Source organism: Triturus cristatus, chromosome 7 (genome assembly GCF_964204655.1).
Source record: "Triturus cristatus chromosome 7, aTriCri1.1, whole genome shotgun sequence".
NCBI lineage: Eukaryota > Metazoa > Chordata > Amphibia > Caudata > Salamandridae > Triturus > Triturus cristatus.
In genome coordinates this window covers 1,132,474,628-1,132,497,709 of record NC_140590.1, presented here as the reverse complement: position 1 = coordinate 1,132,497,709, position 23,082 = coordinate 1,132,474,628, and the positions used below count along the sequence as shown (strand labels likewise).

The window sequence follows — 23,082 nt, the reverse complement described above, 5'->3', positions numbered from 1 at the left end:
GTCCATGATGAAATGTTAGTAATAAGTTAATTAATTGCTGAGGAATCATTTTACATTTGCCGTAGGAAGATACTAGAATTATAGCAAAATCAATTCACTTCATCTTACATTCCCCTCAGGGCACTAGGCTTCACATGGAAGAGAATACTATGTGATCCTTAGTGACCACTTAAACACAAATGTACAACATATGCATGTGAAATTAAACAAATATGTATAATTTGATTATATGTATATATTTAGATATGTGCATTTCTTTGTAGAAAATGTATACTACATATGGTTTAAAAATATATAGATTATCTTTAGGTCTGGTTAAATTGATATATTACTTATTGTTGTATGTATATATGTATGTATGGAATTTATAGCGCGCAGGAATCACCCCCCCAAAGGGGTATCTCCGCGCTAACAAGCCTTAAATAATTCGGTCTTCAGGAGTTTTCTGAAGCGAGCAAGACTAGGACATTTACGTAAATCCTCTGGCAAAGAATTCCAATATTTTGGGGCCAAATAGCCAACAGTTTTGCCTCCAGATCGTATTTTCTTAAAACGAGGGATCACCAGCAACCCTTTGCCTTCTGATCCGAGACACCGGTTGGGGCAGTACACTTTAAACTTATCTGCCATATAGCTCGGGCTTGTGCCATAAACAGCTCTGTGAGCGTAGCAACAGAGTTTAGACTTTATTCTCTGGCAGATAGGAAGCCAATGGAGAGATTTTAGTATAGGCCCTGGGGAGGTATGGGGTGGTTTATTAAGAGCTAGGCGTGCGGCCACATTCTGGACGATCTGCAATCTGCTAAGAGAAGACTCGTTCGCAGATGCCAATAAAGCATTACAATAGTCCAGCCAACCTATAATCAAAGCCTGAATCAGGATTCTACGTACAGTGAGGGGCAGCCACATGAACACTCTACGCAAAAGGCTCAGGGTACGATAGCAGGTCCCGGCAGTGGTCATGATTTGATCTTTCATCGATAACCGTACATCCAGCCGGACCCCTAGATTTTTTGCCACGGAGGTTGGAGAGGGGGCGGTGCCTAACACTGTCAGCCACCACTCAGGGGACCAGGAAGTTAGTGCCGCACCAAACAGCGGGATTTCTGTTTTGGCCGCATTTAGCTACAAAAAGTGTTCCGTCATCCAATCTGCTATGGCTGACATGCGTTTTGCAAAACGCTGATCGACTAACTCCATGTCCTTGTCAAAGGATAGGAGTAATTAAGTATCGTCAGCGTAGGAGAACGGCGTAAAGCCATACTCTCGGACGACTTTAGCAAGGGGGGCCACATAGATGTTAAACAAGGTCAGGCTCAAACAAGAGCCCTGGGGCACCCCATTACTAAGCTTCACAGTGCTAGATCAAAAAGGGTCCAGATTGACAGTTTGCGAGCCCAGATCTAAAAAGCTGACAAGCCAATCAGAGCCAGCCCCAGTAGACCAGCCTCAGTCTAAGTATCAATTTCTGATGAGAGACCGTGTCAAAGGCTGCTGTTAGATCCAACAAGACCAACATCACTCCTTTATCATCATAGGCCATTTTGATATAATCTGTTACCCCGATGAGTGGTCTCAGTGGAATAGTTGGATCTAAACACAGACTGTGAAGGATCAAGGATGCCATTGGCCTCAAAATAGTCCATTAGTTGCGTGTTTACATGGCTCTCCGCCATTTTGCCCATAAGCGGAAGGAGCAAAATGGGACCGTAGTTTGAGAGCACTTCGGCAGGCACCTGATCTTTCTTCTTGATAGGGAGCACTTGGGTGGCCTTCCAATCTAAAGGCACATTGCCTTCACTTAGCGACATGTTCAAGATCTCAGCAATAGGGGCGGCCAAGAGAGGGGCAAGGAGAGCAAATTTGTGGGCAGGCATAATGTCCAAAGGAGATCCGGATTTCGCCTTTTTTAGCATTGCTTCCACTTGCAAGACCTCAATATCCTTAAGCTGTTTCAGACCTTCACCTGAGCCTGCTAGCGGTACTAATTCAGATTGTGTAGATAGAACCTGGACAGCGTTTTGAGGGAATTGTTCATTAAGCAGGAGGATTTTATCGTCTAATTATACGGCTATATTATCACACAGTCCCTGAGAGAGGGTAACCGGTTGTGCACATACTGTGGGATTGATAAAGGAGTTAAGAATTTTGTAAAGATCCTTTGACGAATTTCCTGCCCGATTAAGTTTAGTTATAATATGGTCTTTACGAGCCCTTTTTAGATTCTGATGGTAAGTAGTGAGGCCAGTTTGAATTTAAGTTTTTCTGTTCCAACTGGGATTTACGCCAGGATTTTTCTAGCTGTTTGCATCTACATTTTTCACTGTGTAGGTCATCAGTGTACCATTCTTCACTTTTTTTTCTAGAGTTGTCGAGTTGATGTGTCATGGGCGCCAACCTGTGTAACACATCACTCATGGTCTCATTGAAAACCCTAAGCTTCATGGTGCCGTCCATATGCTCATTAAAAACAGGGGGTACGTATATTTTACTAAAAGATTCGGATTTGTGACTGTGCCAGCGCCTTTGAAGACCATTCGAGGGGCGTCCAGCCATTAGGGGTCTAATGCTGCTGTGGATCCTTAAAGGAATCATCAAAAAATGATCTGACCATATCAATGGGCAAGCAGGGTCAGCAACAATTTGAGAGGATGTGGAGAGTAGAATATCCAGAGTATGGCCGTCTGAATGTGTAGGCCCAGAATTGATCTTATTTATGCCTAAAGTGGTCATATCAGTTAAAAAGCTTAGAGCCTCTATATTCTCCTTTTCTTCACTATGGACATTAAAATCTCCAAGTCGCAGGAAGTGCTTGGATGTAATTATGTAAGGGTCAATTTCCTCCATAATCTTTAGATTAAAGTCTTTTAGTGGCCCAGGAAGATGGTAGACAAGTACGCCCTTTAAAGTCTCTTGGGGCGACAGCTTGATTTTAAATATGCACATTTCCATCGTATTATCCAGGATAGATATATATATATATATATACATACACACACATTAATTTATGCTCGAAATGTATACAGGACACTGCATAGTTTTCATACAAGTTATCTGTTTAGATGCTTATGAACTCTTTATTTATCTAAGTAAATACATAGATTATTTACATATATAAATACAATCTTAACAATGGTATCTATAAGTGCTTCCCCATTGAAATATTGAAGAAAACAAACAATACACAAATCAAATATATATATATATTATCTACTGGCGGTCGCCAGTAGATAGTTATAGTTAGGACCGAGTTTCCATAGGAAATCTGAAAATTCTATTTTGAATAACTTTGGCGCCGGTTGACGAATCCTCGCGAATTTTTCAAAACTAATGGGGCGCTCCGCTCAGCTCCTACCCTGAAAGTCTCGGGGTGATTCGTCAAGCGGGGGCTGAGAAAAAAGGGGGCTCCCAAAACACGTTTTCCCCATGCATTTTCCCATAGGACCTTTAGTCGAAGGTACAGCCCGAACGGCTGAACAGAATTACTAGAAATTTGGCAAAGAGGTAGTCCTCAGTTCAGGGATGTGCCTTTTGCATATATGGTGTCAATCTGTTCAGTAGTTCCTGAGAAAATTGCAGTTAAAAGCACATAAATATCTATAAGCGCACCATAACGTGCGCAAGCTTAATTCTGATTGGTGGATTCATGTCAGTCAACATTCGAATCGGTCGAAATCAGGAAGTGTCGGCCGCCATTTTGTGTGTGACAGTGAAAAAGAAAGGTGGAGAACGTGAAAAGGGGGCAGGGTAGAGAGTTCCTGACCCCCTAGCCTTTGTCAGGGGGTCGCTGAAGGACCCCGAAGGGTGAAAAACATTTTTTATAAAAATTTGCGGGGTGCGCGCACGGTGAAAAACCTTAAAAAAAAAAACATTTTAAATGAGCCATTCCATATTACAGGATACAGTCAATCTATAACTATATACATAGGTAGTTTATTGTAAAATAAATATATAAAAAATACATACATAACTTAGCATTTAAAAAACCTTACAAATTCACTTAAAAAACCATAGGTTTCACACACGTTATAGTTCGGAATAAGCATTTAAAAAACCTTGCATATTCACTTAAAAAAACCATAGGTTTCACACATGTTATAATTAGCTGGACATTTCACTCGTAAAAAACCAATGAAATTCCCCCGTTATAGTTAGTTCAGATAACTATAACTCGCGCGACTGCCACTCTATCACAAGGATGATGTAATCAGTGATGTCATGAGTGATGCCACTGACCATGTCATGAGTGATGTAATATGTGACGTCATGAGCAGTGGATTGCGGACGCGCGAGTTATAGTTATCTGAACTAACTATAACGGGGGAATTTCATTGGTTTTTTACGAGTGAAATGTCCAGCTAACTATAACATGTGTGAAACCTATGGTTTTAGGCCAGGACCCAAGGAGACAGGCGGCACAGCTCTGGTAGAGTAGCATTTTCAATTTACAAATGAATCAACATACAGATAATGGTAGACCGGCGTGTTTTAGCCTTAGCCTCCTACAGGGTCAGAGTGTGTTGGTGTACAGTATGTCCTTTTTATAGGGACCACCAGAAACTGAATTTTAAAACAAGCAAGCTCAAGAATGTTATCAAGGAAGATAAGAAACATGAGACAACACCAGACAAACGACAGAGTAAATAAAAGAACAGTGGTAGACTCATGGGCTCCCTAAGAAACTGTGCTTAGGCCCTAAAAGACCAGGCAACGCTGTATCTATAGGTTTAGTCAAAGAACCTTAAACATGGAGGAGGCACACATTAAAGCCAAATATGCATCTTAGGTTCCTACAAAAGTCACCACTTACCAGCCGTCGCCTCTCCTCTGCAAGCTGCTTCTGGCGAGCCTCTTCTTCTGCCCTCCTCTTTTGTTCAAGTATTTCTCTTTTCTGTCGGTCTTTCTCTTGATCGGCCCGAAGGGAGACCAGATAGGCTTCATCCTGCTGTTGTCTCAGTACCTGAGTCTGGTTGCGCTCTTCCCTGGAGTGACAAAACCGGGTAAGCAGCATAAAAAATGTGTTATATATATATGCGGAGTCAGCAGTCATCGATGGTGTCCCATGGTTCGCTTCACCTTAACCAGCACAGCAGGAGCATTACACTAATGAAGGGGTCACCTTTCATCCGGGGCGCACTGGAGTGCCTGTAATTCAGAGGACTTGTACTGAACCTCTGAAACCTTTAAATTGTTGCGGCACCCACTGTGGGTGGTAATGCAGCAGATGGAGACTACCATGAAGGGGCGCGGAGACGGACGGGCACACACACACACACAAATGCTGTTTTACAGACTAAATAATCACCATCTACATATTTGCACACAAACAACAAAATGTCATCAATTTGCTTAGCCCCATCCATGTACCAGTAGGTACTTAAGTACATGTCTATTAGGCCACACTTTACTCCTGTGCTCCTCTGACATTGCTAATGGAAACGAACAAACAATCGACACTCTTGCTTGCAAACTTTATTACCCTCCTCACTTTCCCCAAATCTCTAATGTTGTAGGCCTCATTCCACTTACAAAGCCAGAACTCTTCTTTATTGTACTCCCAAACCACCCCCTAACCAGTCTAGTGGCTACTGACAAAGGTGATGAATAAGAACTTTCTACTTTCTACTGCTGCCATCTTTTCCATCTATGTGATCCTAGCCTAAAACCTCTGTATAGGTGGGATCTTGTTGGGAAGAATAATGCTCTACATCTCTTCATGGATCCTCCTCAAGACTTTTCTATTAGGTGGGCTGTGCCAGGGTATAGTGAGCAAACTCGTGTAGCAACAAGTGGTGTGTGCTTTTCACACAGCGGTCTCTTGTAAGTCTGTTAATTTTCCCCGCCTGGTAGTTACAAATATTTTCTTTTTGGTGAGTAATAGAGTAACAGGTGGCTTCCTCAAGTGACATTTCTACTTGCAGGTTCTGAGCATCCCCACCAACTGTAGCCACTCGAGCAGTGCACGCTACAGGTAAAATTAAACAAGTACTCATTCTCTGTCCTTCTCTACCAGTCCGATGTGCATCAATACACATCAAACTAGCATTACTAAGAGAAACTCTGGATCTACCAGCCAAAATATTTACTGTACTAGGTGCTACTGATGCGTGCCAAGTCAACTACAGGGTCAGGATTCATTATTGTGGTCAGTAATAACTGGCCCTATATCTTTGCTATTTATTTTTGTATTCACATGCCTCTTCAGAGATTTGAGCAGGAAACATACCTCTATCAAGCTCTGTTCAGGGTCACTGTAGGAATATAGCAGTTGCGGACAACTGCAACTGTGACTGCCCCTGAATGGCCAACCCAGTCATAAAAAGAAGAGACAACAAAATACGCTACTATCCCTCGGCTTCCAATATACAAAATTCAGAGAACTTGACATTAACAAATGAAAATATTCTGCCTCGTTCCTACAACAGCCGCTGTCATTTATTGATCTACTACAAACGCCAGAAAGCTACTTTAAAATTCCTGTAAGCGCTGGACTTACTTTGCAGGGTGTCCTGTGGTAGGACTCCTAGCACTGGTGGTCATTTCATTTTTAAAATTGTGAAAAAGGATACAATCCCTCCAACAATAAATGGTTTAGTTTTAGAGTCAAGAAAAGAGCAGTTGCATTGGCTGTGGATGGTCTGTAAATTGTTGCATTATTCACATCACTTTAAGAACTATTCAATGCCCGGAACAAGCTATCAGCATTATTTGACAACTTTTAACACTTATTATGTTCAATTTAACACACTATTCATAGTCAAGTATGTAAATCTAAAAAAGCCATGCTGCTAAAGAAAACTTACTTTATATGCAACACCAAAGCTCCACAAAGGCAGTAAGAAATAAGAAGTCGTCCTACATAAGCAATGGCTTGACAAAGAACATGAATTACGCGAGCCAAAACCTACATGGGATCCAATGACATTCATTCTGCTGATGACCAAAGAACTGTTCAGCCTAGCAATATGGAAGATGTATGTAATGTAAAACTTTCTAACAAAAATACACTGGACAAAAATGTCACGGGTGAAACAGATAGCATAACCAGCCATAGTCTAGTCACAAGCAACAGGGAAAGGTTTGCTAAACACTCAGAAACCCATTGACTGGACAACTATTTGCTAGTGACTCAGGAGAACACTGTACCAACCCTGTTTCACGAGACATACTCCAATTATCCTCAAGTACCATGAGCACTTTCAACTGTCTTTGCACAGTAACTAGTTACATTTCAATTTCTAGCACTCATCATTTGTCATTGGCTTTCTCGTTGTCTGTGGGACTTTTCCACCTTCCCTTCCAAGGAAGATGAACATTACTACTTTCCTATTTAAACTGCTTATTATGCCATCAGTCTTATTTGCTTTGTCTGTCTGTCAGTCAGTCTCATTCACTCTCGGTCGGTCTCACTCACGCTTTTAGTCAGTTGGTCAGCAAGGTTTGCTCCGTCGGTTTTGCACACCCTCCAACTCACTACATTTGTCTCATGCCGTGCGCTCAGTCTTGCCTGGTTTGTTTCTCCTGGTCTTGCTTTGTCTCGGTTTCACTTTCTGGATCTACATCTGTGTCTCAACCTATCTCAGTCTCGAATATTGCTTCCTCTCCCTATTTATCTCAGTCTCTCGAACACAGGCCACCCTCTTATTACCTTCTTCCTCAGATACAAACTGCTTACCTTTCAAGGCGCTCCGACACGAGGTATGTGCGGTTGGCATCCATGATGAAGGTAAGTTGGTTTATGAGGTCCGCAGATTGAAGCAAGCCTTCTAACCGCCCCACCACCGTCATACGGCGGTCCTTCAGCGTGATCATGGCCAGAAAAGGATAGGTATTCTCACGCAGGGCCTGGGACACTGCAAAAGAAAGAACAGCTCACACATGTAGGACTTTGGCAGAAAGGAACCGAATATGCCGCAGTGCTATATTCTGCCGCTCCCCAGGAAATTGCTGTCCCAAACACACCAGAACTTATCACTTGCTGTTGAGGGACCCAATTAATGAAGATCTGAAATGTAGATGCCAGTTTGTTCAATTAATTTAACAAGGATGCATTATCTGCTGTTGGCAGTACCTTTAGTTACCTCAAATCCTAAATACTATTGTATGATTTGTAGTTTAAAGACTTAATGGTCTAAATAAACTTGTTTGAACTGAACTGAACTGAACCTCAAATCCTACATAATTCAAGGAAACAACCTGAATCGGTACAAGTAATCTTCCCAGGGTTGCTGTAAGTTCATAGTAAAACAATAAGTAATTTAGCTACTGTAAAGCTCGGTCTGGTGGTTTCCTGACCTTTAGAATCCTACCAGGTGCCATACTGGATCCAGTGATTATTTCTTTATCCCAGCAAAAAAAGCTATGCACAAGCCGGTGGCGAAGTAGGGATCCGCAATGACTGAGTGAACCTGCATATAGACACCACCCTACCCCTAAAGAGCATTACCAAAATGAAGCCACTTGTGCCACTGCAGCTTCCTTACCTTTTGAAAAGATACCTAAAGAGTTCCGCCTAAAAATTGGAGGATCTGAGGAGTAGACTAAACCAAACAAGTAAAGCCAATGGGCCATGCCTATATGAGGTCTATTGGCCTTGTCGATGTTTTTAGCCATGCTGCACAACATGGCTATAAGGAGAGTGGAAAAAAGCGCTACAACATCATTGCACTTTTATTTTCTTTACTTTCAGAAACGGTGCATAGCTGTGCAGCATGGATAAATTTATGGGGTAAAAGTGAGATGACACGTTCAGCTTCATATCGCTTTTTTTACTGGTGAGACGGGAAAGCAGAAAGGGCACAGGAGAGAGTGGTAGGGATAGGGGAAGCAACAAGGGAACAAGAGGGGGTGGTAGGGGAAGAGGGGGAAGCAACAATAATGTAGGAAGGAATGCAAGGAAGGGGGGGCAAAGGTGAAAGACGCATGATGGAATGGCAAAGAACAACAAAGCTAGAGGGGGATTGGAGGGATGGTGCAAGCAATGACAAAGTGGCAGGAGAGAGAGACAAAACAACAATGCAGCAGGGGCTAGCAACAATGAAGTAGGAGGGGGTGGGAGCAACAGGGGCAAGCCACAAGGAAACAGGATGGGGTGTGAGCAAGTAACAAGGACGCAGGAGGGGATGAGAAGGACAGTGGGAAACAATCATTGGCTATGCAGAAGGATGTGGGACAGCCACTAAACACATGCACTTTTATGAAGTGCTAGACAAAAAATAAGTTTTTCTGCATGCGCGTGGACACTGGTCACAGACAGGAAGTTGTATTTAGGCCATACTTCATGGAACCTGTCATACTTAGGAAGAGAATGGGAAAGCAGGAGCCGCTGACTAATGAGAAGCAAGGAAATGAGTAGCGTTAAAGTCAACCAATGGTAAGTAATGAGCGGGCTCTAAGCCCTTTTAAAGTTTTTTTCCTTATCTACAAGAGTTTCGCAAGTGACAGCGCATGCATAATCTCAGGCAAAACCTTAAAATCATGCAGGACCGAGCTTGTGAAATAGCCCTCTCTTACTAACAGGCTGTCAAGGCAGTTGTGCTTGGTGAACGCATGCACAGATGCTCACTTTGAAGCCTAGCAGTCAACAACTGGCACACACTTGCCAGCACCATCGTAGCCACCTTCCCTTTGGTGGAAAGGATCTGCAGACCACATATTATACAGAGGAAAATCTACTTCAACCATTTTCTCTTTTGCAATGTTTAGCTTTTTTAGTACCTGCGAAACCCCAGAAAACTTCATCATCCTTACAGTGTTCTCTAGTGCGCTCTATGTAAAAGCTCAAGCATCTTTTCAGGTCACGATTTTCTCCACTCCTCTTTTGAAGTATATGGGAGAGTGAACAAGCATTGGAAATGCAATAGCTCTCGCATTTGCTTAAATTAGAGCTATTGGCGTTGTAATGAATATGCTACTTACCAGTATGCATCTGTTCTTGGCATGTAGGGCTGCTGACATTCATATCTGTGCATAGATCGCCGCCTAGTGTTGGGTCCGGATGTTTGCACGTTGTTGTCCTGGAAGAGTCTTCGAAGTATCCTTGGATAGGTGACTCCTCCCCTGGACTACAGTGCGCATGGGCATCCTCTCCATCCTCAGATTGTTTTTCGCCATTGTGGCAGTGATGGAGTAGATACAGAAAATGATGACCATGCTTGCATTAATTCTGAGAGCTGCAGCTGCGACAGGCGCCGGGGAGGAGGGAGGGCGATATGAATGTCAGCAGCCCTACATGCCAAGAACAGATGCATACTGGTAAGTAGCATATTCAGTTCGAGGCATGTGGGCTGCTGAATTCATATCTGTGCATAGAATACATAGCAGTGCCCTCTATTGGCGGCGGCTACCCGTGCCAGCTGCAGCGGTCTGAAAAAGTGTTTTGAGAACAGCCTGTCCTACAGCTGCCTGCTGTTTTGACTGCACATCTACGCAATAGTGTTTTGTAAATGTGTGTGTAGTGGACCATGTGGCTGCTCTGCATATATCATGCAGGGGAATATTTCCTAGAAAAGCCATGGAAGCCCCCAACTTGCGTGTTGAGTGGGCTCGTGGTGGAATAGTTAATGTGCGTTTTGCCTTTTGATAACAGATTTGAATACACTTAACTATCCATCTGGCTATCCCTGCTTTGGAGATGGCGTTACCTTTGTGGTGTGGGGCAAAGGCAACGAACAGTTGTTTTGTCTTCCTGAAGGGTTTAGTCCTGTCGATGTAGTACATGAGGGCCCTCCGTACATCTAGTGTATGTAGTGCCCTTTCTGCAACAGTTTGTGGGTTTTGGAAGAAAACTGGCAGTTCAATAGTCTGATTCATGTGGAACTGCGATATTACTTTGGGCATGAATTTGGGGTTGGTACGTAGTACGACCCTGTTGGCGTGAACCTGTATAAATGGCTCTTGAACGGTTAGTGCCTGGAGTTCACTAACTCTTCTTAGGGAAGTGATCGCTACAAGGAAGGCCACTTTCCAGGTAAGGAATTGAATCTCGCATGAGTGTAGAGGTTCAAAGGGTGGACCCATCAAGCGTGTGAGGACCAAGTTGAGGTTCCACATTGGAGCCGGTGGGTGGCTTGGTGGAATGACTCGTTTGAGTCCTTCCAAGAATGCTTTGATGGCAGGCACTCTGAATAGAGAGAGGTGCTGCCTGGTTTGCAGATAGGCTGAGATTGCGGTCAAATGGACACGTATAGAGGTGTACGCCAGATTGCATCGATATAGGTGTATGAGGTAACAGATGATGTTTTGGATGGATGCGTCCAGCGGGTTGATGTCATTATTACCGCAATAAATGACGAACCTTTTCCATTTGGCTGCATAGCAAGCTCTGGTAGTGGGTCTTCTGGCCTCCTTGATGATGTCCATACAGTCAGGTGGCAGGTTGAGATAGCCAAACTCTAGGACTTCAGGAGCCAGATCGCCAGGTTCAGCTGTTGCGGATCTGGGTGCTGAACCTCTCCATGGTTCTGCGTCAAGTGCGCGGGTTTGATCCGCAGCCTTTGATGCGGCACCACGGAAAGTTCGAGGAAGGTGGTGTACCACGGCTGGCGTGCCCACGTGGGAGCAACTAGGACGAGTGTCAGGGAGTGTTGTCGGAGTTTGCGGGCCACTAGCGGTATCAATGGCGCTGGGGGAAAAGCGTACGCAAATTTGCCGGACCAGTTCATCCATATCGCATTGCCCTGCGACTGCGGATGTGGGAACCTGGCGGCGAAGCTTTGGCATTTTGCGTTTTCGCTTGTCGCGAATAGGTCTATCTCTGGATGACCCCACTGCTGGAAGTACGGTTGGAGTACTGATGGGTGTAACTCCCACTCGTGCATCTGGTGGCTGTGTCTGCTGAGCAGATCCGCCATCTGGTTGTCCTTGCCAGGGAGGTGTTCCGCCATGAGGAACATGTTCCTCTGAATGGCCCACTTCCACATGCTCTGAGCCAGATGAGACAACTGTGGAGAGTGTGTTCCTCCCTGTTTCTGTATGTAGTACATTGCGGTCATGTTGTCCGTCCGGATCAACACGACCTTGTTGCATAGATGTACTTTGAATGCCTTCATGGCTAGGAAGATTGCCATCAGTTCCAGAAGGTTGATGTGCAACTTCTTTTGTTGTGTTGTCCATAGTCCCTGCACTGTGTAGTGGAGTACATGCGCTCCCCATCCCTGGAGAGACGCGTCCGCTGTCAGTACTATCTGTGGGACAGGCTCTTGGAATGGTCGGCCCTTGCAAAGGTTTTGTGGGTTCCACCAATGCAGAGAGTTGTATGCCCGACCGCTCACCAACACTAGGTCCTTTAACTGTCCTTGAGCCTGATTCCACTGACGTGCTAGGCACTCCTGAAGTGGGCGCATATGTAATCTCGCGTGCGGGACTATGAAGATGCAGGAGGCCATCATGCCTATCAACTGCATAAACACTCGCGCTGGAAGTGAGTGATTGGGTTGGAACTTGGAGATCAGCAGTTGTATGCTGTTGATCCTCACTAAATTTGGCTGAGCTGTGGCCGCCAGAGTGTCTATAGTCGCACCTAGGTACTGTTGTACGTGTGCGGGCTGGAGATGGGACTTTGGATAATTTAGTGAGAATCCCAGACTGTGAAGAAGGTGAATAGTGCGGGACATGTGGCTTGCACATTGCTGGGCTGACTTCGCTTGAACGAGCCAGTCGTCTAGGTAGGGGTAGACGTGTATATGCTGCCTCCGTAGATGTGCTGCCACTGTAGCTAGGCACTTCGTGAAAACCCTGGGCGCTGTTGTCACGCCGAAGGGAAGGACTTTGAACTGATAGTGCTGCCCCTGAACAGTGAACCTGAGGTATTTTTTGTGCGAGGGGTGGATGGGTATGTGAAAGTACGCATCCTTGAGGTCCAGTGTGGCTAGGAAGTCTCCCTGCTTGAGAAGCGGAAGGACTTGCTGTAGAGTGAGCATGTGAAAGTGCTCTGAAAGAATGTACTGGTTCAGGGGTCTCAGGTCTAATATAGGTCTGAGCGACCCGTCCTTTTTTGGAATTAAGAAGTAGAGGGAGTACACTCCCGTACCCTGCTCGTGGATGGGTACGACCTCTATAGCGCCTTTTAGAAGCATACTTTGCACCTCTTGCTGTAAGAGCGTTAAGTGCTCTGAGGACATAGGACGGCTTCTTGGTGGTATTGTGGGTGGAGTGGAGGTTAACTCCAGACAGTAACCGTATTTTACAATATCTTTGACCCACCTGTCCGTGGTGATGGAGTTCCACGTGGACAGGAACCTTTGTAGCCTTCCCCCGACAGGTGTTATGTGGTCGGGAGGAAGGGAGAGGGCGTCACTGCTTGTTCTTGGGGGAGGACCTGGTGTTGCCGTAGCCACGTCCTCTGCCCTTTGTACTGGAGCCACGATATCCACCTCGGGTGTTTTTATCGTAGGTGGTCTGTGTATTGCCTTTGTTATATGTTTGTTGTGACCCCTGTCCTCTACCTGCTCCCTTGTTTCCGGGGCGACGAAAGGAGCCGCTCCGAAAGGACTGAGTTTGTAGGGCGCCCATGGACTTTGCAGTGTCCGTGTCCTTCTTTATCTTTTCGAGGGTGGTGTCAACCTCTGGCCCGAATAAACAGTCGGGGTTGACGGGCTGGTTCAGTATATTGTTTTGTACCTCAGGCTTGAATCCTGAGATCCGTAGCCAGGCATGTCGTCGCAGCATGACGCTTGTGTTTATGGCTCTGGCAGCCGTGTCTGCAGCATCTAGTGCACATTTGATGGAAGCGTTCGTGAGTAGCTGTCCTTCTCTGATGAGCATTTCTGCGCCTTCTTTGAACTGGTCAGGGAGATGTTGGAATATTTGCTCCAGTGTGTCATAGTGCGCTCTATCATAGCGAGCAAGGAGCGCTTGAGTGTTGGCTATGCGCCATATGTTGGCAGCTTGGGCGGCAACTCTTTTGCCAGAGGTCTCTAACACTTTGGACTCTTTGTCCGGGGGAGGAGCATCACCTGTCGTTTGCGAGTGTGCCCTCTTGCGTGCATTCGCTACGACGATGGAGTCGAGTGGTAATTGGCCTCTGATGTAAGTAGGATCCCCAGGTGCTGATCTGTATTTCTTATCAATCCTGGGGTTTATCACTCGTGCCCTGGTGGGTTCCTTGAAAATGTCCTTAGCTGGTTTGAGGACCCCCTTCAACATTGGCAGAGTTTTCACATGTCTTTCTGAGGATGCAAAGGTGTCCATTAGAAAGTCATCTTCGATGGTATCAGAGTGAAGCTGTGCCCCATGGTTATTTGCAGCACGTTCAATAAGAGCGTTGAACGCCGCAGTATCCTCCGTAGGAGATGTTTTTGCCCCATAAAGTTGTTGGTCCTGTGCATCGAGAGGTGCACTGGGGTCTGCAGGGTCGCCCCAAGTTTGATCAGGGTCCTGCTGGTCATCAGGGTCTGTGTCTACATGGTAGGGGACTTGGTCATCCATGTAGTCCTCCAATGCGTCCGTGTCGGAGCGTGTGGGGGAGAACCGGTGTGGAGCCTGGTAGGATGAATGTAAGGGTTCATAAAGGAGAGGTTCTGATTCTACAGGCAACTTCCTTTTTAGTGGGATCCTGAAAGGGTCCAGTGGCGGCTCCGAAGTTATCCTTCGGTCGTGGAGAATCATCCTGCCAGTGTCGGCGTCGATGACGCGTGCCGGAGACGTCTCAGCAGGTGTGACCGTAGTCTGGGTGACCCGTGTCCTGAGTTGGAACATTTTTGGGATTGTCGACGGAGGCAAGCCGAAGGTAATGTTGGCCGGCGCCGAAGAGGCTGCTGGAGCTCCGATCGAACCGGAACCCGACGTGTCCTGGAGGACAGCCGTGGTTTTGCTGCCTTGCGTCGCACCAGGTCGTATTTGGGGCGCCTTTGAGGCTTTGGCACCGGCCAGGTTCGTAGAGGCGGCCGTGGATTTTTTCGGCGCCGGCGGTTCTTCGAGTCGAGGTGCAGAGATCACCGTCGAAGTCTTCGATACGTGAGGCTTAGGTGTCGTCGAGGGAGCGACGCGAGACGCAGCAGGCGTTACGGCCCTCGGTGTCGTTGGTGCCGGTAGCCGAGCAGGTTTGTCGGTGCAGATGGCCTTTTTCCGTTTGTCGACTCCAACGTCGCCCGCTTCAAGTTCGGCACCGAAGTCTCTCTTGGTGCGGTCGGTGCCGACGCGTTGCGCTGGCGTCGGTTTCGGTGGAACCGGAGCAGCTTTCGGTTTCGGTTTTGCGGTAGGGAAACCAGCTTGTTTATGCAATAATGGCTGCCGCTGAACGTCCGAGGCCGGGCCCGAGGGCGGGGCCGAAGAACTGCGGGATGGGTCTCGGGTAAGGCCCGAAGGCGATCCCTCGACCGGAGCCATAGGCTGTGGCACTGGTGTTTCTTCGGTTTGAACAGGTAGGCCTTGTTCATCATTGGAGCTACTCTCTTCGGCCCCTAAGGCCTCCTCGTCGTCTCCTACCTCGGTGTCGTCTTCACCTCTGTGGAAGAGTGACTCGTCTACCTCGTCCGATCCGGTGTCGCGCTCGGAAACGGGACTGGAGGGCAAGACTTCTAATTCCTCGACTTCTTCGGCCTCGTTGAAGATGTCTGCTGGGGCCGGTGCCGCGTGCTGCGCCTCGAATCTCGCCGCTCCCGTAGAGTCTTCTTCGAACGGAACCGGGTACAGGCCATGCATGTCGATTCGTCGTGGTCCGGCGAAAGGCATTTGTTGCACACCGGATGGACGTCGATGTGTGGGTACTTCGCATTGCATACCGGACACCTTTTGAATGGCGTCCTCGATTCCATCGTCGAAGTAGTCGATGGACAGGTAAATGCGAAAAAAGTCGGTGCTGAAAGTTAGTAAACTAACAGAATTGTATCGAAACCCGATCGATAAACAGTACCGACGCAAACGAAAGGCCTTTTGGCCTCGACAAAATATTTTCCTAACTTGAGCTAAGATAGCACATCCGAACCCAATGGCGGAAAAAAACAATCTGAGGATGGAGAGGATGCCCATGCGCACTGTAGTCCAGGGGAGGAGTCACCTATCCAAGGATACTTCGAAGACTCTTCCAGGACAACAACGTGCAAACATCCGGACCCAACACTAGGCGGCGATCTATGCACAGATATGAATTCAGCAGCCCACATGCCTCGAACATGACAATGTCTTTTATTAATGTTTTGGTGTTTAAAACATAAATAAGAGGCATTGTCATTTTCAATGTGGTACGCCCGCTCAGGGACTGTTGCACCCACTGACACAGCCTGGCTGCACCCAGAAACCAAAGGCGAAACTACAGAACACATAAGCAGGTTAAAGAACAAACACAGGAAGGAAAAACATGGCCAGCAACGGCCAAGCCCTGGGACACCTGCAGGGGCACCACAACATCAGGCAACTGAGAGCAGCGCAGCCCTGTGACGTGGGGATCGGCCCTGGGTACGGAGGATCGCAGGGAGGTCGAGCGGGAGTGGAAGTGCTCTCTCTCTCTCTCGGAAGAAAGCGTGGCTGATGGGGGGTGAGGGAATAGAGACATTTTAACTTTACAACTGCCTTCATGGGTTCAGTGCAGTGGGTGCAGTGTTAAAAAAAAAAAAAAGAATTATGGGGTGCTTCAGCCGTGGAAAACCACATTGGTGAAATGGTCTGGCGTTTGACCACTCTCCGTACCACCTTCCCTGTCTGCAGCACCACTCGCTTTGTGCGGGGTTTCCCACCAGCACCAACCGCCCGCGGCTCCTCCCACGTCACCCCATTGGCGCACGGACTCACCGACTCTAACCAGCAGCAAGGCCGCCACGGGCAACATTGGGGCTAGGATCCCATCTTTCAGGCGGCGGCTGGAACAAGAAGTAGGGGCAGACGACAGATCCGCGTACTCACTCCAAAGCGGCCTCTGCCGACTCCAACAACAGGATAGCCTGAGGCGGCAGCAGCAGGTGAAGGCACGTTACTTCTGCTTGAAAATCGAGGCATGAGGCGCGAGCAGGAGCAGCCCGGAGCTCCCGTGTGTGGGAAGCGACTACACGCCCACGCCCACCGGTCACTTTATGTTCCCTTGCGTGAAAGACATTTCTGTGCTCCTTTCGCCTGTTTCACCCGGGTAGTGAACACCGAGCGAAGACTAACTTTCAGGTCTCCGGAATTAAAGCGGATTTAGCAACAACGGGGTTTAAGACAGAGTTTGATTTTTTCCCCGTACATTTATAAGGAACAATCTGAAATGTCCTCTGGTTTCGTGTTAAGAGTGTGCTCTGCTCAGGGAGAGACACAGAAGAAAGGGGAAACTGTCGCTATTACGCTACCGCCTTGTCTCCTTTTGGGAATGCCCGTTCGGGCTGCAACCTTTGCTTCACGGCTTGTTTATATAAACACACCTCCTTTAGATAAGAAATTGCTTCACAGCAGCCGTGAACCAAAGGATCCAGTGCGGAAGGACCATCCCAAAATGAGAAAGGGCAGTAACAAAGAAGCCTCATTTACAATCGGAGGCCACCGTTTACCATAAACGATGACGCCATCCAATGAAAAGGAGGGGCCGGGCTTCAAGCCCCCTTCTGAAATCTCCTCTCACAATATCTCTCGCAGAGCGAGCGATGCATGCGCGCTGCAATGCTAGGCGAGACCTAAAAAAAAAAGTGACCGATGGACCAACATGTGCGGGCAATACCACATTTAGAAGAAATGTAGAGTCCTCAGCACCTTCCGCTCTTTGGATGTGGGAGGCAAGGTTGGCAGAGCGGAGCTGGCGGTTGGGGGTGTAGAGGGAGAGTCGTCTGTGGAGGTATGCCGGTCCGGTGTTGTGGAGTGCCTTGTGTGCGTGGGTGAGGAGCTTGAAGGTGATCCTCTTGTTGATGGGAAGCCAGTGCAGGTCTCTCAGGTGGCGTGTGATGTGGCTGTGGCGAGGGATGTCGAGGATCAGGCGTGTAGAGGCGTTCTGTATGCATTGTAGTCGTTTCAGGAGTTTGGCCGAGGCTCCTGCATAGAGGGAGTTTCCGTAGTCCAGCCTGCTGCTGACGAGGACCTGGGTGACCGTTCTTGTTTCGGTAAAGATCCACCTGTAGATCTTGCGGAGGGTGTCGAAGCAGGAGGACGAGACAGCGTTGACTTGCTTGGTCATGGAGAGTGTTGAGTCGAGAATAAACCCCAAGTTGCGTGCATAGTCGGTGGGTGTCGGCGCTGCTCCCAGTGCGGTCTGCCACCAGGAGTCGTCCCAGGCGGAGAGGGTAGCGCCGAAGATGAGGACCTCAGTCTTGCCAGAGTTCAGCTTCAGACAGCTGTTCTTCATCCACTCGGCGACGGCCTTCATTCCTTCATGGAGGTTGGTTTTGGAGGTGAGGGGGTCCTTGGTGAGGGAGAGGATCAGCTGGGTGTCGTCAGCGTAAGAGATGATGTTGAGGTCGTGCAGTCTGGCGACGTGTGCGAGCGGTGCCATGTAGACGTTGAACAATGTTGGGCTGAGGGATGATCCTTGGGGTACGCCGCAGATGATCTCGGAGGCTTCGGAGTGGAAGGGGGGGGGGGGGGGGGAGGTGGACGCTCTGGGTTCTGCCGGAAAGGAAGGAGGTGGTCCATTACAGACCAGAATGCGAACAGAAGACATATGTCCAATCGAAAACTGACTGCATCTCCCAGTGACTCTTCTATGGGAAACTACAGTGCACAGTAGTTTTGCTGGTGCATGTTCGTCAGTGGCAATCAAATCTAACCAGGGCATGCCCCTCTGCTCGAAGATGCACTGTGTCACCTCGAGGTGGAGATGACACTCATGGTCCGCCAACCGACACCTGGACAGCACACCAGCACTCTGGGGCAGTGCCAGATGGGTGGCCACCAAAAGGATCCACTGCTGGTCCAGCGATATCCAAAGGCACACGGTCTAGCAGATGATCCAGGACCCCACTCCACCCTGCTTGTTGCAGCATCACATGGCAGCTGTTTTGTCCAGGAGGACTGCACTAGCCACATTCTGATGGTCAGCATAAAGACTTCCAGGGTTCCATATTGGAGGAAGATCTGGATGACATGAATCTGGAGCTGGCACTCCACTGGAGATGAAGCGACTACAATGTTCACCTCTCCCAGATAACCCTCCCCATCCCAGCAGCAATGCGGTTAAATCTGTGACGTGTGCATGGGGAAGGGAGAGTAGCACATGTCACATTGCTATTCGTCTACCATAACAAAATATCCTGTAAGAAATCTAAATGAAGCCAGAGAGACATCCCATATTGTTGGACCCACTGTAACCAGAGGTTCCACTGCAGACACCACATGTGCCAACTGGCATACAAGACAAGAAGGATGCACAAGGCTTGGAGTCCTAGAAGCCTTCGACCCATACTCACCAAGATCCAAGAATGAACCAGAAACACTAGGATCAAATCTTGACTATCAAGGACTCACTGAGACGATGGAAAGGCCTTAAACACCACTGTGTCCAAGATAGCCCCGATAAAGGGAATACTTTGAAAAGGCCTCAGGTGAAACTTTGGCTTGGTCAGAATTTTTTTTAACAAGTCCTTTTCCACAAAGGCGTACAATGGCTGGAGGTCCAGTATAGGCCAGAAGCCTCAATCTTCCAGCCCATGTACTCCGTATGGTTTTACTATGCACTGATAATGTCTAAGAATGGAATTAGTATAGTGGGCTGACCCCTGGACTTTCCCTCCTTGATCCGCCTGTGCCCGCCACTCCTCAAAGTCCCAGTCAAGCTCTTGTTCCCCTCGCACTCGCGGATGGGCACGAGAAGACAAACCGGCTCTACGCACACACCTCCCCGGACTGTGTCCCCTGGGGTCCCGCTGGTCGAAGCGTGGAGGGCCCAGGGACGTGACAAGCACTGCCTGCAGCCACTCCGACCCCCTTTGTGCGTCGCCCATCCCCGGGAGTGCCGGGCTGTGGCATCGCAAGGTGTTGGTATCCCGGAGGGAGCCTGGCCTCACCTACTGCGATATCTACACCCACTGCTCGCGGAGTGGCGCAAGCCTTGGGGTCCACTATCCTCCCGCCCAAGGGCCAGGTACTATTTGGGCACTTGTCTCTAACACCACATCTGATATCTCCCCCCCACCCCAACCCCCCGGGTGCGTCTTTCTCCTCTAGAGATCCCCTGGATTGACCCTTCGCCTGCAGCTAACACAAGATCCGACTGACTTGGAGCAAACGTGCCCCCCCCCCCCCCAAGCATGAGGAGAGACCGTGGGCCGAAATCCTCCACCACCCACACGCAAACTAAAATGGACCAATTCACCACGGTGGACCAAAACTCCCCTAGAGGGTGCGGTGGGCGGCCCATCCCTACCGAGCAATGACCTGGCCGCCATACTTCAAGCCATAGACGCGTCCTGGACGTCAGTAGAGGAGATGATTGGAGAAGTCCGGGTGGATGTGTCCCTCATCAGACAGGACTTGAGTAATGCCACTGCCCGCATCTCAGAGGCAGAGTCTCGCCTCTCCACAGTGGAGGACGTCGATCAGCTACAGGGACGGGTGGCACGCTTGCAATCCCACACCACAGACCTACACAGAAGAGCGGAGGACGCAGAAAAATCTCTTGCATCGCCACAACGTGCGATAGGTGGGCTTTCCGGAGGGCAGCGAATGGGGTCAGATGGCCACCTTCATCGAAACATGGATATCGTCCTGGATGCCTAAAGACACGCTCTCTCCCTGGTTCGCGATCGAACGAGCCCACCGGTCGCTCGCCCCCAGGCCTCCTCCTGGAACCCCCCCACCGCCCGATCATTGCCCGGGTGCTCACTTCGAGATGCAACCGTCGAGTCTTATTCAGTTTTGCATCACATTTTCCACTACATTCAGCACAGTGCACTTTCATGATGCCGCGTCCCAATCACACGGTGACCTTGCACAATGGACGCAACTAGATGCGTCACGCTCACTTATCGCCCCAGGCCTGTCACCGGGCCCAACCCGGGAGGCCCTCTCCATCTCTCACTCTACATGACGTTCACACCCCAAGAACACTACTCTCTCCAAGTCATGTTCTGGAATGTAAACAGACTGCTTGACCGTATTAAATGTACGGCGGTCCTAAAGTATGCCCTGCGACACTTTCCTGACATTCTCTTGCTCCAAGAAACCCACCTCATGGGATCACGCTGTGCATTTCTAGCCCGCTATGGCTTCGATAGAGTTTGGCACTCCGGCTTCAGCAGGGGGGCTCTCGTGGAGTTGCCATTCTCCTCAGCAAGTCCTTCCCACTCGTTCTCTCCCAAGTCACTGAAGACCCACAGGGGCGCTTCGTGATTCTCTCGGGGACGCTGGGCGGAGCTGTCCTTCACCTCCTTTCTATCTACTTCCCACCCACGACACTTGCCTCCACACTACAGCATCTCGCTAACAGCGTTTTCAACCTACCCGAAGGTCAGATGATCCTCGGCGGGGACTTTAATGCAGTTATGCAACCCACTTTTGACTCTACAGGTATCCCTTCCTCTGCCAGGTTGCACCAGGCCAAGAAATTGTCTGACTGGGCGGCCAACTTAGGACTATGTGACATATGGAGGGTAACCGAGATTACGCAAACCGCACTGGAGTCGGCCAAACTGCTGTGGCGCTCATCCGTCGCCTGCATATATGGGTGGGGGGACAAAAATGGGAGACTCCCCCCACAGGCTGGCCTCCTACCCCCTGGCATCTCGGATAATGCCCGAGGTCTGAGACCCCCTCAGGCTCCGTTTGCCATACCTCCCTGGAGATTGTGCAAGCGTTCGCCGGCTTTTACTCTCGCCTGTACTCTGCGCTCCGGCTAAACGACACTCTCACGGGCTTACTTAGTCCCTTGAAGACCCGCATTCCCTGCCTGTCACAAATGGAAGCCACTAGCTTTGAATGCCCCTTCTCCACGGAGGAAATAGGAGTGGAGATCTCCTTTCTGGCATCTCAGAAAACTCCAGGCCCTGATGGGTTTCCCCAGGAGTACTACGCGTCCTACCGCGACCAGTTATTCCCCCATCTCGCTGCCTAGTTCCACCACGTGGCGGAAGTCAGGGATTTCCCTCCAGAGACAGACAAAGCCACCATAGTGGTCCTACCCAAAACTCAGCCACCCTCACCGTCCTGCGCGGACTACCGACCAATCTCCCTGATCAACACTGAGCTTAAAATCTATGCCACGGTTCTAGCCCAGCGCCTGCGCCCACTCCTTGCCACACTGGTCCACCCAGACCAATGCGTGGTCATGCCTGCTTGTGCCACCAAACACTGCATACGGTGCCTCCACTTGGCACTCACCAACCGTCAAGCACTCACGCCCTACTTAACACTCCTTCTAGTAGACTTCGAGAAGACCTTCGATATGGTGGACTGGCACCATCTCGACGACATACTTGCAACGATGGGCATGGGTCAACAATTCCGCCGTTTCGTCCACGTCCTTTACTCTAACCCCCAAGCTAGGGTGTTGGTCAATGGCTCTCTATCAGAGGTATTCCCAATACGGAGGAGCACGAGGCAAGGCTGCCCAGTCTCCCCACTCCTTTTTGTACTAGCGATGGAGCCCCTGGTGTGCCTTAGTCACGCCGATGCCTTAATACAGGGGTGGTCGTGGGGGAGCCAGCACGAAGATAAAATCGCATTATATGCGGACGACGTGCTGCTCTTTCTCTCTGACACAGCCTACTCCGGCCCCAGATGTCTTAAATCCCTCCATCACTTTTAGAGGGTCTCGGGCCTCCGGCTGAACTCAGCCAACTCTACCCTTGTGCCTCTTCACCTCTCCAGCAGGTCAAGCGGACCAGGTCAGATTTTAGTCGCTGGCAAGCTCTGCCCTAAACCCACTAGGGGGGGGTCGCATTATTCAAAATGATGATCGTCCCTCGCTTCTTATACATCATTCAAAACACCCCTTTCCATTACCCCCGTAGCTGCTTCCGAGAGATCGACTCCATGACCACACTATTCTTATAGGGCATGGGCAGGCCGCGCATGTCCATCGACCGTTGCCGTATACCATCCTTTGACAGAGGAATGGGCATGACTGACCTATCCTACCTAGCGACGAGGTTGCTTGTCCTCCATGATTGGTTTACAGGGGGATGGTCTGGCCCCGCCTACCAAACCGAACTCCGAGGCATGGACCTTCCCCAGATTCAAGCCCTCCTT

General features: G+C 48.9%; 1 protein-coding gene across 1 annotated transcript in view; it reads right to left on the bottom strand.

The window, feature by feature from the left end:
• FAF2 (Fas associated factor family member 2) overlaps positions 1 to 23,082 on the bottom strand; it is a 125,839-nt gene that overhangs the window by 32,878 nt on the left and 69,879 nt on the right. Inside the window, exons 8-9 of the mRNA XM_085618284.1 lie at positions 7,676 to 7,853; positions 4,811 to 4,982 (exon numbers count right to left, since the gene is read on the bottom strand). Of these exons, the coding sequence (XP_085474410.1) occupies positions 4,811 to 4,982; positions 7,676 to 7,853 (350 nt within the window). The remainder of the gene's footprint in view (positions 1 to 4,810; positions 4,983 to 7,675; positions 7,854 to 23,082) is intronic.